Raw genomic sequence first — 14,094 nt, 5'->3', positions numbered from 1 at the left:
TTTCTGTTATATGTCATTTTACTTAATAGTGGTATATATTAATAAGCATTTAAGCATTGCTAAGTGTGTCATTTTTTTGAAACTAAAAATGTTAAATCTTAATTATTGTACTCTTGATCATCACTGTTAACAATACTCCCTAAGAGATCATTTCAAATTATGGATTACTTGCTTAGTTGACATAAATAAAGTAGGAGATGTTATAGATTAATAGGGTTGACTCCATTTCATTTGTTAATTAGCCGAGTTTGATTATAGCTTAGATTTGTAATAGGAACATAACCGATTTTCATCAATTTATAAATGAAATATTCAAAAAAAATATTTATCAATGTTGAAATTGAACAAGAAATACAAAAATATCTAAAAATAGGTCATAATTATAATAACGTTTAGAAAAATCAAAATGTAGTTATTTTTAAGGTGAATAGTGTTGAACATCTAGAGTACATAAACCTAGATTTGTATATACTACATACTTAGTATAGTAGTGGGACTAAAATAAATATATTATAAGTCTAATTAAATGCCTCAAGTATTTGATGAATCATATTTTGTTTGATGAATCGTTACTTTGATTCATAAGCTTTGCTTGGTGAAACATTACTTTGGTTCGTAAGCTTTGCTTGGTGAAACATTACTTTGGTTCGTAAGCTTTGCTTGGTGAAATATTACTTTGGTTCGTAAGCTTTGCTTGGTGAAATATTACTTTGGTTCGTAAGCTTTGCTTGGTGAAACACTTTTGTTTCAAAAGGAGGTATTGTTTGATGCATAGCTCTATGAAAAGAGTAATACTCTCATTCTTGTTCTTCCAGATAATATTGAGAGAGTAATTAACCCTCAATATCATCAAAGTTCTTAATTCACCACAACACTTGTATTTACTATTGCAATTTCCTTGTGCTAAGATTTTGTTGTGTAGATTGTATCTCATTGTGAATTTCATTTTATCATCAAGCACCTTTGTGTAAGAAATATCACAATAGAAAAGTGCATGAAGACCTTCTACTCATATCAAGTTTCCGATCGACTTCTTTGATTGTCGCAATCATATCTTCATCGTCTCCTTGGTGATTCAACAAGAGTTCAAAGCCATATACAAAGAATTACTAATAGTGTGGATTTATCTTGTAACACATATTTGTAATACATCATTATTATAATAAATAGATGTTACATTCTTTTGAAATTTAAATCTATATAATAATCAACTACAAGTGGGCTATATAAATTGAATGTATAACTTGTTTATGGAGATTTAATAAAAAAAAATGAGCGTTTCTACCAATTTAACAAATATATTAAATTAATTTAAACATTTTCAACCCAATTAAATGATGTGTATATTAATTTATAACATTACATATTAGCAAAGTTAATCAAAAACAACTTCATTGACATAGACCTCATCAAATTCTGCTTAAGTGAAATATTTTTACGACTCGACCCGTTTGGTGATTGGTATTAAATAGTGGTAATAGTAATAAAATGCTAATGTAATTTTGTTAAGAATATTTCTTGACAAATTTATTAACGATACTTATTCTCCTTCAACAATATTATTTTTTTCACAAAATTCATTCCAATGCATTACTATTTAAACATGTGGAATTAAGTGGTAATGGAAAATTGTGAACAAAAAATTTTTTCATGATCAATTTTTCATTACCATGATAATAACACTATACATATCATAAAAATTTACACTACAAATCTTTTTCATACCAGCAATTAGTACCATTAACGAAACAGACCGTTAATTGAAATTAAAATTTTTCAAAATATCGATTCAAATATAAACCCAATTACATATATGAAAGTGTTTGTTGGCTAAATCTAAACGGTAGTTTAATTCACAAAAAAAGTAAGTGGCTGAAGTTAAAGATCACCTTAACAAGGAAAGCTACAAATCACTTGATGAAGCAAGGAGAATCAGGCCATCCTGCTGCCATGTCTTTTATCTTCAATACCACACCCTTTTCACTCTCAGAAATTATACCCATTTTTCCACTTTTGTTCTGTCACACACAATGTAAAAGAGACCCAAACCCAATTTTTCCTTTTCTGCACAATTCCTTATTTTTGGGTTTTCTGATACAGTGGAGCCCACCATAAGTTGTGTAGTTGATTTTAATACCATCTTCTCAAAATGTTGCATTCTTGATAATATTCTAGGATTATACTTTTTGAAGTGTACACACATTCAATTGAGCGTTGTAGGGAATTCTGCTACTCTTACTGTATTTTTTTGACGAGAATTTTAGTTTTCTTGATTGTTTTTTAGAATTGAATGATCATGGCCTCAATTCTTGCATTTCAGGTATCTCCTAGTTTCCCAAAAAGTATAGGTTATAATAGACCTGGTTATGGAGGTAGAATTTTGTGTAATTTAGGTGGTGGGATGTTGGATTCAGATTGTGTTACTGTGAATGTTTCTCCTGATATCAAGGAAAGTGACAAACTTGGGTCTTCAATTGTTGGAGGAAATGGGTTTGTAGGAAGCATCGATGGAATGAAAAAAAGAGACAATGAGACTAATTCTGAGCAATTAGAAGTTCTATATGATGATGGGTTTGGGTCTGTAAGTATGAAGGATTATCTTGATATTTCCAAGGACATGATCAAACCAGATGGTGGACCCCCTAGATGGTTTTCCCCTGTTGAATGTGGGCGCCCGTTAAAGGGTTCTCCTTTGCTTTTGTTTTTGCCTGGTAATATGTTTTTTACATTTTAAAGGGATAATTAGCCATCAAATTGTTGTTTGATACACTATGGATTCATATATATATATATGTATGTATAGATGTACATAATGGATGATTCCTTTCAACTTCAGCTCATTTTTGCATTTTCTTGAATGTTGTATACAGGTATGGATGGTGTTGGGTTGGGTCTCATCATGCACCACCGGGCACTAGGGAAGTAAGTCTGGTGTTCTTCCCCAATTACATTGATATTTTGCACTATTGAAAGATAGAGGAAGATGTAATATGGTGTAGAAAATGTGAATATGGACTTGCAATTCTTAGTTCACTTTGATGTAGAAACTTTGTTATCCTTGTTGCCTTTACTTTGAAGAGAAAATCATAGAATTCTCTCTTATTTTTATCCTTAAATTGGTTCTGGACTTGAAGTAACTCGATCTTCTGTTTCGTGGACTCTGGTGGTGTAATCCCATTACATTTATGACATTTTCTTCCTTTTGTGCTACCCTCTGAGGCTCTGACATATACTTCTATTATTGAACTATGTTAACATTCTTATAAAATGTCTGTCTTCGTTGTGTAGAAATTCTGATGAAGACTGTGTTTGAGACTGAATTAGTGAACTTTGGGGCATGATTTTCTGTCTTTACTGCTTTAGGGTGCTTGAGTTCAGGTATTATCACCCCATATCTGATAATCTTTTTCGCTGTAGGGTATTTGAGGTTCGGTGCTTGCATATTCCTGTTTATGACAGGACACCTTTTGAAGGTACATTTATTTTCTCAGTTATTTTGTCTCCTTACTAAAAATCAGAAAAGATCAAAACTTTTCTACTGTTATGGTGTTTTTCCAGCTTAGTTATATAATTATATAAAGGAATCTTACTTCCGCATATTTCAAAGCTTTTTTAATGTCTTCTTAGATCACTGTTGAGCCCTTGTATAAGCAGTCAACAGCAGACCTTTACTCGTTTTTCTGTTTTTTGGTGTGCTTGTCCTATTGTTCTGGCAATTGTCATTCCTTTAACCATGTCTACTTGGCTTTCCATTTTTATCATGCTTGAACATAATTCAACCTACAATTATAATTAATATGGACGTAGAAAAATCAGTCCTGTTGCATGTGAGTGATCCTTTTGTCGATTCTTTAAGGTTCATAAGTATTATTTCTTGTGCAAAGTGCCTACTTTATGAAGCCGTTTATTGAAACATTGTATAGACTTTGTAATGACTCTTATTCATCTAAGGTCCCAAAGTTTAGTGCTCAAGTTTTTCTTCATTTGTGTTGAAGGGCTGGTGGAGTTTGTTGAACGAGTAGTTAGGAAGGAGCATGCAGCATCTCCACATAAACCCATTTATCTGGTTGGAGATTCGTTTGGAGGAAGTCTAGCTCTCGCTGTTGCTGCTCGTAATCCAACGGTTGACTTGGTTTTGATACTTGCTAATCCTGGTCAGTCAGCAGAGATGTATGAATATTTACTGGTTTATCTCTTCATGCTTCCATTGGATGGTTTTTATTGATAAAGCTTGATGTGTTGACAATCTGTGGTACTTGATAGCAACATCACTGGATCGGAGCCAGCTTAAACCATTGTTTCCTATCTTGGAGGCATTGCCGGATGATCTCCACAATGCAATTCCATATCTTCTTAGTTTTGTTATGGGTACGTACCATTATGTTGGATCCATCATTTGTGTTCTAAATTTTTGAAAGTGATTTTTGAGCTATATATGTCAGGGATGCCTCATGTTGTGCCATAAGTTCCTTAGATTTAGGAGGTCTTCACGTGCGTAAATCATTTATTTCATTTGTCTTCATACACATAAATATTCCTAAGGATGTCTGCTAAGATGTAAAGTATGATACTTGCCATTTCCTTCGTCGTTTTCATGATAACAAAGGTTTTTTGTTCATAGTAACTAGTTAAAAGTAAAAAAGTGGTCCTTGTTCATATGAGCCCAAAGAGTACATATATGCACTACTGGCTTCAATTTAACCAGTAAGGAAGATTCTCGACCATAAAAAAGAAGTTCCTCTTTAGACAAAGGACCAGCAAGCAACAATATAAGAAACTAACAAAATTTTATGCTTCTGATGCCTCTTGAACTTATTTTTATTTGTAAATGTCACTAAAGAGTAAAAGAGCTCGTCCAATGATTCTAACCTCTTCAAATAACCTCTATAAAACGTAACATTTCTCTTGAAAAAGCTAAAGTTTCTAGTCTACATATGTGTTAAGAAAAATACAAAAGTTAGTATGTTGGTGAGGGAAAATAACTTTGAAAATTGTACATCACTAAGGACACAAGGGAAGAATTTTCTAATATTGGCATCTTAGTGCAAAAATACATTAACGTTGTGATTGTGATAACAGATACAGTGATACGATAACGAGGGTGATGCATTGTCATATTGTCAGATATTGGCTAAAAGCCTGAAACCATGAGATATTCCTTGAATCATCCTAAAATGTGGTTTTTTTACACCTTTACAATAGGCATGTTGGATCGGTAGATTTAAGAACCTATACAACGTGACTGATACAATTCAAGGCCAACTAGTTTTTAAACTGATTTTGGGGTTTAGTTGGAAGAAAAGTGGATAGTCATTACTTGATGTGCAAGGATTTTGTTACAATCACGTTAGACCTAATCACCTAAGGCTTTTACTGTTTTACTTGAGAAAATCGGAAAAAATAACTTATTCATATGAGCTTGAATGTATGGATTCAGTTTAGAGCTATATGTGTAATGTGTTACATGGTGGATTGTGTGGAAGCAAGTAAGCTATTGAGTATGAGTTTCATGTTATTAATTTTGAGTTTTATATTAGTCAAGATATAAATTTTATCAAGAACAATAACTAAGCCGGTTTGATGATGGGAAAAGAAGATGAAAAAATGCACCATGAAGGTTGAAACTTTGAGGAGCTTCGAAGACAGAGATAATAGAGAGAACATGGATGATAAGAGTGAATGATAACATGAAGAGTTGAGATTTGCATGAGCATATGATAGTAGATAAGAATAAATAGACAACAATTTGTCGGGATTAAGGATTTGATGTCATTGTAATTTTGATCTTCGAGTTCAAAACGATAAATTTTTATTTTTTGGTGGCATGAATATGCACCAAAGAGTTGTGCTTTCCTCAACATATGGTTGTCTACGCTCTGTCACTTGCTCTTAGTGTTCGCAGTGTAGAAAGTTTAATAGGTTATTACTTGCTTCCTGACATTACTTTTTTTCCTGTTTGCTGTGTTAAAAATAAGAAATTTATGTTAGTAGATCTATTTTGGTTATTAGGCCCTACCCAAAAAGTTTTTTGGGTCCGCATGATGTTTCTATGAAGTCTATACATACAAATTTGTTCTTTTTCCTGTTTGCTGTGGTTGTTTTCTTATATCTCTTTATTCGGGTCTCTAGAGTTATGGGGTTAACTTGCAGCTTCAATATGAAGTGGGTGCTATCTGAAAACTATCTTCACTTGCACCGTCTTTTTCTCAATAGTTGGTTGAATATACGTGCATTCATTCCAGGTGAACCAGTAAAAATGGCTATGGTCAATGTGAACAAAAAGCTTCCTCCTGGTCCAATGCTTCGACAACTGTCTGAAAATCTCACTGATTTGTTACCGCGTCTTTCTGTAAGATATTTTGCTCAAAGTCTCTTTATTTTGCTATAGTGCACAGTGAATGGTGTAACTTGAGTTTGGTGTTCTTCGGTCATGGAAAATTACATGACAAGATTAGCTAAAGCTTGGGCATGCTTTGTTTGTTGGTAAAGATTTCATCACATGACTTCACATTTAGAATAATGTAAGATTAGCCCACATACCCTCTCTTACCTATTATGTTTTCTCTCTACTCCATACTTAGTCCCTTACACTCCAACGCTCCAAGATGTAATTTCTTGATGATTATCCGTATGAGCTTTCAAGCTCCTCCATCCTTTAAACACATAATGAAACACACTAGTCTAGGATGTTGGATGTAGCCTATTATTTGGTGAACCGCCTAAAATTTTTGTGTAATTGTTTGCATTATTTCATGCTTAGCATATTAGTCAAGTTCTTTAGTGCACCCTCAAGCCACGATTTCAACCTTTCTTGGGCACCGTAGGCTACCCTTCCGCTCCTGTTAGGCCTCCCTAACACACAGCTTTACGGCCTTCTGTTACATGCTTGTAGTCGTAGATTCTCCTCCTGGCTCCTTTATCCCGGAAGGAAATCTTAGCTTGCCATGTCTAGCTATATTTAAGTATTTAACACTGCATCTCATATAGTTAGGAATTCACATCTAGTACACCGCGACAACTATGAACCATCTGCATCGATCGTGAAAGTGCTTTCTAACTGTTACCAGCACCATAACTGTATTTGAGATTTTTTACATGGTTGAATCTGACCACTATATCTTATATATGTTTCAGGTTATCTCGGATCTCATTCCTAAAGAAACACTTATTTGGAAGCTTAAGTTGCTGAAATCAGCTGCTGCCTATGCAAATTCTCGCCTGCATGCTGTCAAAGCTGAAGTACTTGTGCTTGCTAGGTTTGTTGCTCCTAGTTATGTCCTATTTCCTTTCCGTCTTGAAATCTTCTCTTCAAATCCGTTTCATAATGCTTCAATTGATAGAAGAACCACTCCAATGTATTGGACTTGATTTTTGACAATTAGAGATTATGTAATAATTGTATGTGCAAGTGATTTTTGAACACTTTTCGCTCTAGTTTTTCGCTCCTAATTATGTGCAAGTGAATATTAGCTGTAAACGTGGTAACCCAAGTGACTTGATTTTTGATAATTAGAGATTATGTAATAATTGTATGTGCATTTTTTCAGTTTGAAGGATAACATGCTTCCCAGTGAAGATGAAGCGAAACGGCTATCCAGCGTGCTCAAAAATTGTGAAGTCCGAACCTTCAAAGAGAATGGGCATACACTTTTACTGGTAAGGTTTCTCTATGTTCCCTAGCTAGGTTTTGATGGTTGGACTAGCCATTTCTGAAAATGTTTGCTAACAAGGGTCAATCAAAAACAACCTTTTTGTTAGTTTTATCATTAACAAGGGTAAGGTTGCGTACAGCTGACCCTCCCAAACCCCACCCTAGGTGGGAGCCACTTAATGGCATTGGGGTAATGGTATGTTGTGTTGTTGAATGTTAGTAATTGCTGATCATCATACTTAACACGGCCATGATTTTGGTTGATGCTGACAATGTGCTGCGCTAACCAGGAAGATGGCATCAATCTACTCACAGTCATCAAAGCCACCAGAAAATATCGTCGTTCAAGAAGGCTGGATTATGTTACCGACTTTATGCCTCCAAGTCTTTCGGAGTACAAATTTGGATTTGATCAATATAGTGGGTAATGGTCTTAGTCATGTACTCCGTTATATACTCATCTTTTCTTACTTTAAACTTTTCATTACATGACATGATAGGTTTACGAAGTTTCAAAGTTAAAGAACAATCCAGATTCAACCATTAAGGTTTAGGAAGTTTCATAGTTCACACTTATGCAGCTAACTCCTAGATAAAGACTCTAACTAAAACTCTTCTCAAACAAGCGCACACACAGATGCTAACTCCTAGATAAAAACAATCTGCTAGCGGAAAAGTATCTTTTGTACTAACGAATTGCTGACATATCATTTGAGTTTCAGATGGCTTCAATATTGTACAAGTCCGGTGATGTTCTCAACCTTAGATGATGGAAGGATAGTGCAAGGTCTCAGCGGGGTTCCTAGCGAGGGTCCTGTCTTATTAGTTGGCTATCATATGTTGATGGGTTTTGAGCTCCAAGGACTTGTTGAAGGATTTTTACGGGAGAGGAAAATCATGGTTCGAGGTTTAGCACATCCTGCATTATTCACTCCAAGCTCTTCAAACAGTGAACTATCGTATTTTGATTACACGAGAGTATTCGGTGCTGTCCCGGTTACTCCAAGCAACTTCTTCAAATTGCTAAAAACAAAGTCACACATACTTCTTTATCCTGGTGGAGCGCGCGAGGCGCTACACTACAAGGTTAGTATTTTCATAGGATTTGTATATTTTGTATTACCTAAATAATAAATATGTAGCAAATTTCATGAGACAGACCAAAGTAGCACAATGTAGCAAAACTTGTGGGATGGAGAGAGTAATAAAAGATATTGGAGACCGAAGAAAAATAATCTACTTGATCTTAGAAATACACATGAACTTCGAAAGTCTTTTGAATCAAAACACCAACATTATTTGTGGTGTACATATACTAGTAGACCATATTTCATTGAAACGTCATAATTTTTTTCTACTTGTTTAAGACACTCTCAAAAGAAATACATGATTTAGTGACCTATTATTCTCTCGCAGGGAGAAGAATACAAGTTATTTTGGCCAGACCGACCAGAATTTGTTCAGATGGCTGCTAAATTTAAGGCCACCATTGTACCTTTTGGAGTGGTTGGAGAAGATGATATAGCAGAGGTAACTTGTTTTGTTGGCTCCTCAATACTGATTTTTGTTGATTTATGGATTCACAATAACAACATAAGAAGACTAGGAATCTAAATGCTTAAGGTTTTTTGTATATCTACTTGTCGTATTGTCGAATGAAAAATGAGAATTGTGACGGGTTGACATCCCACGAGGATAAATATTTTCTTTCTTGGAGGGTTGTGTGTTTTGTGATGTTGAGTTGATTGAGATCCTACTTAGGATCAATGTGGAGTAGGATCGAATTTTTAGAACATAATCGTAGAACCAAAAGATCCTACCTTTGTGCTTTATACTTCTAGTTTTTTTAGTTGCTACACTTCTGTTTTGTCATGCTAATCAATACACAACTTGTATCCTTAATGTCTTTAATTACGCATGATTAAAAATTCTAAAAAGTTAGTATTATAAAAATATGTATTAAGATGACTCAAACAAGATTTCACTTGACTATATTTTACATTGTACATAAAAAAGTATATGCAAAACCAGATCAATTGATGAACAGTAAGTGTAGCAACTAAAAAATCTAAAGGTAGTATATTTTGAAAGTTGAAACGGTGGTAACTATTAGACCAATAGTTCACCTAGGAACATGGGATAGAAAGAAGGGAGAGAACAAGAGAGAAACACATAAAAATAAGATTGCATACCAACCAGCAAGGTCAAAGATTCTAGGAATCCACCTCATTGCTAAATCATGGGTAAAGGCTAAATGTGTCTTTGTAATATTCTCCGGTGCCACTAAGTCGCTCCCACCCAGATGGGGTTAGAGGTTAGGGTATGTATGTTAAACAAATAAGAAAGGGATTTTGGGTGGTGGATCATTAGGAATTATGAACTTCGATCGTTTACTAAGTGGTTGATTTTTCTATTGGCAGTTGGCTCTTGACTATAATGACTTAATGAGAATCCCCGTGGTGAATGAGCTTGTTCGACAAAGTGCTAATGATACGATACGAGTGAGGTATGTATCTCCATTTTTATGATTGTATGGTTTATCTTTTGACCTTTAGAAATGGTCGTGGTCATGGTCGTGGTCATGAACCTAACATACTACATAAAGATAGGGTTCAGGGGGAAGACTTAGCGGACAGACCATACCCATACCCTTCAGAAATGTTTGTAAATTTATTTGGACTGTTATCAACTTTATGAAACTAAACTTTTCTTAACTTTTTATGTAGAGATACATATCAAAAATTTCCTGTCCCTTCTTCGTCATGTCATCTTTTGTCAAAACCTAGTGATTTATGATCTTCAAGCTTCCTTATGTGACGTTTTGAAGACTAAAAATCAGTTCCTATTTTTTAGTGATATGAGAAATGCACAAAACTTTCTCAGTTGTCTGTACAGACCCTTGCTACCAAGGGTCAATCGGAAAATAACCAGGGTAAGGTTGCGTACATCCGACCTCCTACATCCCGCTTAAGTGAGAGCCACATAATAGCGTTGGGGTAATAAAATGTTATAGCGGAAAGTTACCTATTATTCTTCGATCATGAGAAACAAACTTAATTCACTCGTCTATGTTTTTACTATACGTTACGAAAAAAAGGCAATTGTGACAACATAGTAACTTGCAATTCTGTTGTTGACGATAGGACAATTGATGATGGAGAAGTTGGGAACGAAAACCTCTTCATTCCCGGACTTCTTCCAAAGATACCAGGACGTTTTTACTATCTCTTCGGTAAGCCAATCGACACTCTCGGGAAAGAAGAGCTGCTGAAAGATAGAGAGAGTGCAGAAGAGTTGTATATGCGGATAAAATCAGAAGTAGCATCAAGTATAGATTATTTACTTAAGAAACGAGAAGAAGATCCTTACCGAAGTATTATCGACCGAAGCATTTATAGGTTACTTTCTTCCCCTGCACAAGATGTGCCTTCTTTTACCCCATGAACAAATAGAGAACTATAAGGTACATATAGTTTTTTGTATTATACAATTATATGTCAAAATTTGATATTTTTATATGATATATATATAAATAGGCCTTATTTTTTGTGAATCTTTATCGTTTTTATTTTTGGTAAATCGGTTTGTTTATCGTAGGAATTCATAGCATCACTCGTTAACTCGGATCTTATGTTACCAATGACTAATACATGCCAGAATTGTCTGACTATTTAATGTCATACGTATGCTACCAGAATTGAGTCACGGGTTTGCCACTGCATACGAGTAAAATGATGGTTGCCCTTGTATGGTTCGGGAGTTCTTCACACAAGTTCGTGATGAGTTCCATGGGCTACCTCTTTGGTTTACCTTCCCGAATTGGGATCGTCATAACTATAGCTCTCCGACTATGGATCCGTCTATGATTCTGATACTTCACCTCTGAAGTCGAAGATCATGGAGTTACGACAAACAATGGCATATGTCATCATTTCCTATTGATGATCACCCACAACCGACTAGAAACATCGGGAGAGTTCTGAGCATCCAAAGGGGTATTCTTTGATGAAACCTTAGCCTTCGAAGGATCATGGACCTTTGAACTAGCTATGGAATAAGTCACCGCGGCTTGTACATGATCTCACATCAGTTTCTAGGAACACCGAGGTAGTTCAAAGCAACCTCGGGTAAATCTCCGATGAAACCTCAGCCTCTGAAGGATTACGGACATTCCAATAAGCCATGGACTTGGTCATCAAGCCTCGTCCATGATCACCCATCTCCAACTAAGAATATTCAGGGACGGCGTGATCCTTTGATGAAACAATATTTCCCACGGGTTTTGAACCTTCCAACAAACCCTATCCATGTTCACTCACGTCCAACTAGGAATACTAGGGGCGTTCCAAGAAATCAATACGATAAAACTTTGATAAAGTATCAACCTTCCCAAGATTATAGTTTCAAACAAGCTTGAGAGTAGACCATCAAGCCAAGTCAATCATCATCCACCACCTAACTAAATATGGCGGCAAATTTAAAATGATGACATACTAACTTACGTGCACTTTTTATTTAGGTGAAGTTGCACATAAATTCGTTGCCAAGGGTTAGAGCCACAAATAACATATTTGTTAGTGTTATCACTAACAAATGTGAGGTTGCGTACATTTGACCCCACAAACCACACCATAGGTGTAAGCCACTTAATGGCATTGTGGTAATGAAATGTTATTATTGATTCAAATATCATATTTCCAAACGGTAACGCATTTGAATGAATATTGTGAAAAATATGAGATGATTAAAGTTGAACAAGCATTGCCGTTAAACTCGTGAAGAGATTTTCTCCCCAAAATTACACTAACTTTCCATTAATATTCACACAATCACATTATTTAATTTTGACAACCAAATGGGCTGCTAATGCTATCAACAATCCCTATGATGGACAAATGGGTAATGATCTGAAACAAATCTCAAAGGGTACCACCCATACAACAGTTTAAATCAACTCATAATTATCATCATCGTACCCAATAAATCCCACCATAAAAGCTATGATCACAGACTCGGGCCTTATCAAAACAGTTCAATCAACTGTTTTTGATAATAACCAACTTAAAGCTGAAAATTGAAATACATGAGATTAATTATCAAAAAAAGTACAAAATAAGAGTGAAATGAACTTATTTCCATTTATAATTGTTTGCTTATTTCACAAATTAGCATTGAGTTATAAGTTCATTTGACAAATGAGCAATCAATTATTTGCTCATTTTCCAAATGAGCTTATAACTTAATGCTAATTTGTGAAATAAGCAAACAATTATGCTAATTGATTTCAGTAGCTGATGACAATTCTGATTTCATAATCTGATTTCAGTAGCTGATGACATTTAATTTTTTTTTGTCAGTTAAGAGTTAGTTGCTCATTTGTCAAATGAGCAAATAGTTAATTGCTTATTTGTCAAATGAGCAAAAAGTTAATTAGCAATTTAACAAATGACCAACAACTTAGTTAATAAGATAGAAAATGGTATCCATTACATTGACATAGCAAAAGTTATACTTAGAAAATCCTAACAACATCATAAAAACATTTGATCAACTAAGAACATTTATCACATTTGTCCTATTAGAACATCATAAAAGTAACACTTCTATTGTTAATTGCTCTTATCTCTGGAAAAATTATTTTTGTCAATTTCTATGCCACCCATTAGCAGTGCAAGTACTTGCTGCACATGCTCTTCAGTGATACAAAAGGTTCAGAATCTGGAATGTTTAAAGAGCATGTGTTAGCATCAAAGTGATGAACCAACCATAAAACCAACTGCAAAGGCAGTTGGATCACCTTCAAGAACTCAATAGACCCGAATCCTATTGTTGTAATAGCTTTCAACTAATTTTCTGAACATTTTTCAATAACTTGAACTATGGATGAAGGGGACATCTGACAATGTAATGTCCCATAAACATGAGACTTCAAATCTTCCCCTTCGTTGCTGGATTTCGTCTCCTCCAGCTTAATCTTCGTTTTTCTTTTAATCCTTTTTCAACCTACTTGCCTTTAACCTTAGTACCAACTAATGCCTTTGATAAACCAACATCAACAGCAGGCCCTGCTGAACCAACATCACCAGTAGGCGCTGTTGAACCAACATTAGTAGCAGGCCTTGCCGAAACAACATCGGCAATAACACCTGATGAACCAACATCGGCAGTAGGCTCCTTTTCAATAGACTCCCTGCTCATACAAAACAATTAAAAATAAATAAATAAATAGTTGGTAATTTTATATAAATGAGCAAAAACATAGATACTCATTTGTCAAATGAGCAAAAACATAGATGCTCATTTGTCAAATGAGCAATCAAACATAGATGCTCTTTAAGTGACAAGCAAAATTTTTGCTTTAACCAGCCAAGATACTACATTTAATCAGTAAACCTACTCTCACATGCTTCATACCCATCTTACATTCCTCCCACCTCATTCCA

The 14,094-nt window shown here is 34.9% G+C and overlaps 1 protein-coding gene across 2 annotated transcripts; it reads left to right on the top strand.

The window, feature by feature from the left end:
* The first annotated feature begins 1,830 nt into the window (after positions 1-1,830).
* Positions 1,831-11,243, top strand: LOC130797236 (phytyl ester synthase 1, chloroplastic). 2 transcript variants are annotated; one of them, XM_057659753.1, is made up of 14 exons: positions 1,831-2,216; positions 2,321-2,711; positions 2,871-2,922; positions 3,418-3,473; positions 3,996-4,154; positions 4,264-4,368; positions 6,243-6,349; positions 7,135-7,256; positions 7,548-7,656; positions 7,942-8,075; positions 8,374-8,737; positions 9,068-9,181; positions 10,072-10,157; positions 10,795-11,243. In XM_057659753.1, exons 2-14 carry the CDS (start codon positions 2,402-2,404, stop codon positions 11,093-11,095), a joined length of 2,019 nt encoding a protein of 672 aa, XP_057515736.1. In that variant the 5' UTR covers positions 1,831-2,216; positions 2,321-2,401; the 3' UTR covers positions 11,096-11,243. The 2 variants fall into 2 exon arrangements, with proteins under 2 accessions (XP_057515736.1, XP_057515735.1); XM_057659752.1 differs by having other exon boundaries at positions 1,831-2,711.
* The last annotated feature ends 2,851 nt before the right edge of the window (positions 11,244-14,094 follow it).

The sequence above is a fragment of the Amaranthus tricolor genome, chromosome 12, assembly GCF_026212465.1.
Source record: "Amaranthus tricolor cultivar Red isolate AtriRed21 chromosome 12, ASM2621246v1, whole genome shotgun sequence".
NCBI classification, from domain to species: Eukaryota; Viridiplantae; Streptophyta; class Magnoliopsida; order Caryophyllales; family Amaranthaceae; genus Amaranthus; species Amaranthus tricolor.
This window is presented reverse-complemented; position numbering and strand designations above follow the sequence as displayed.

Excerpts from the sequence above, each read along its gene's own strand:
- LOC130797236 (XM_057659752.1), top strand. The coding sequence starts at position 2,291 with ATGATCATGGCCTCAATTCTTGCATTTCAGGTATCTCCTAGTTTCCCA. Across the intron at positions 2,923-3,417 it reads CACCACCGGGCACTAGGGAA|GGTATTTGAGGTTCGGTGCT; the intron begins GTAAGTCTGGTG and ends TTTTCGCTGTAG. Across the intron at positions 9,182-10,071 it reads GAGAAGATGATATAGCAGAG|TTGGCTCTTGACTATAATGA; the intron begins GTAACTTGTTTT and ends TTCTATTGGCAG.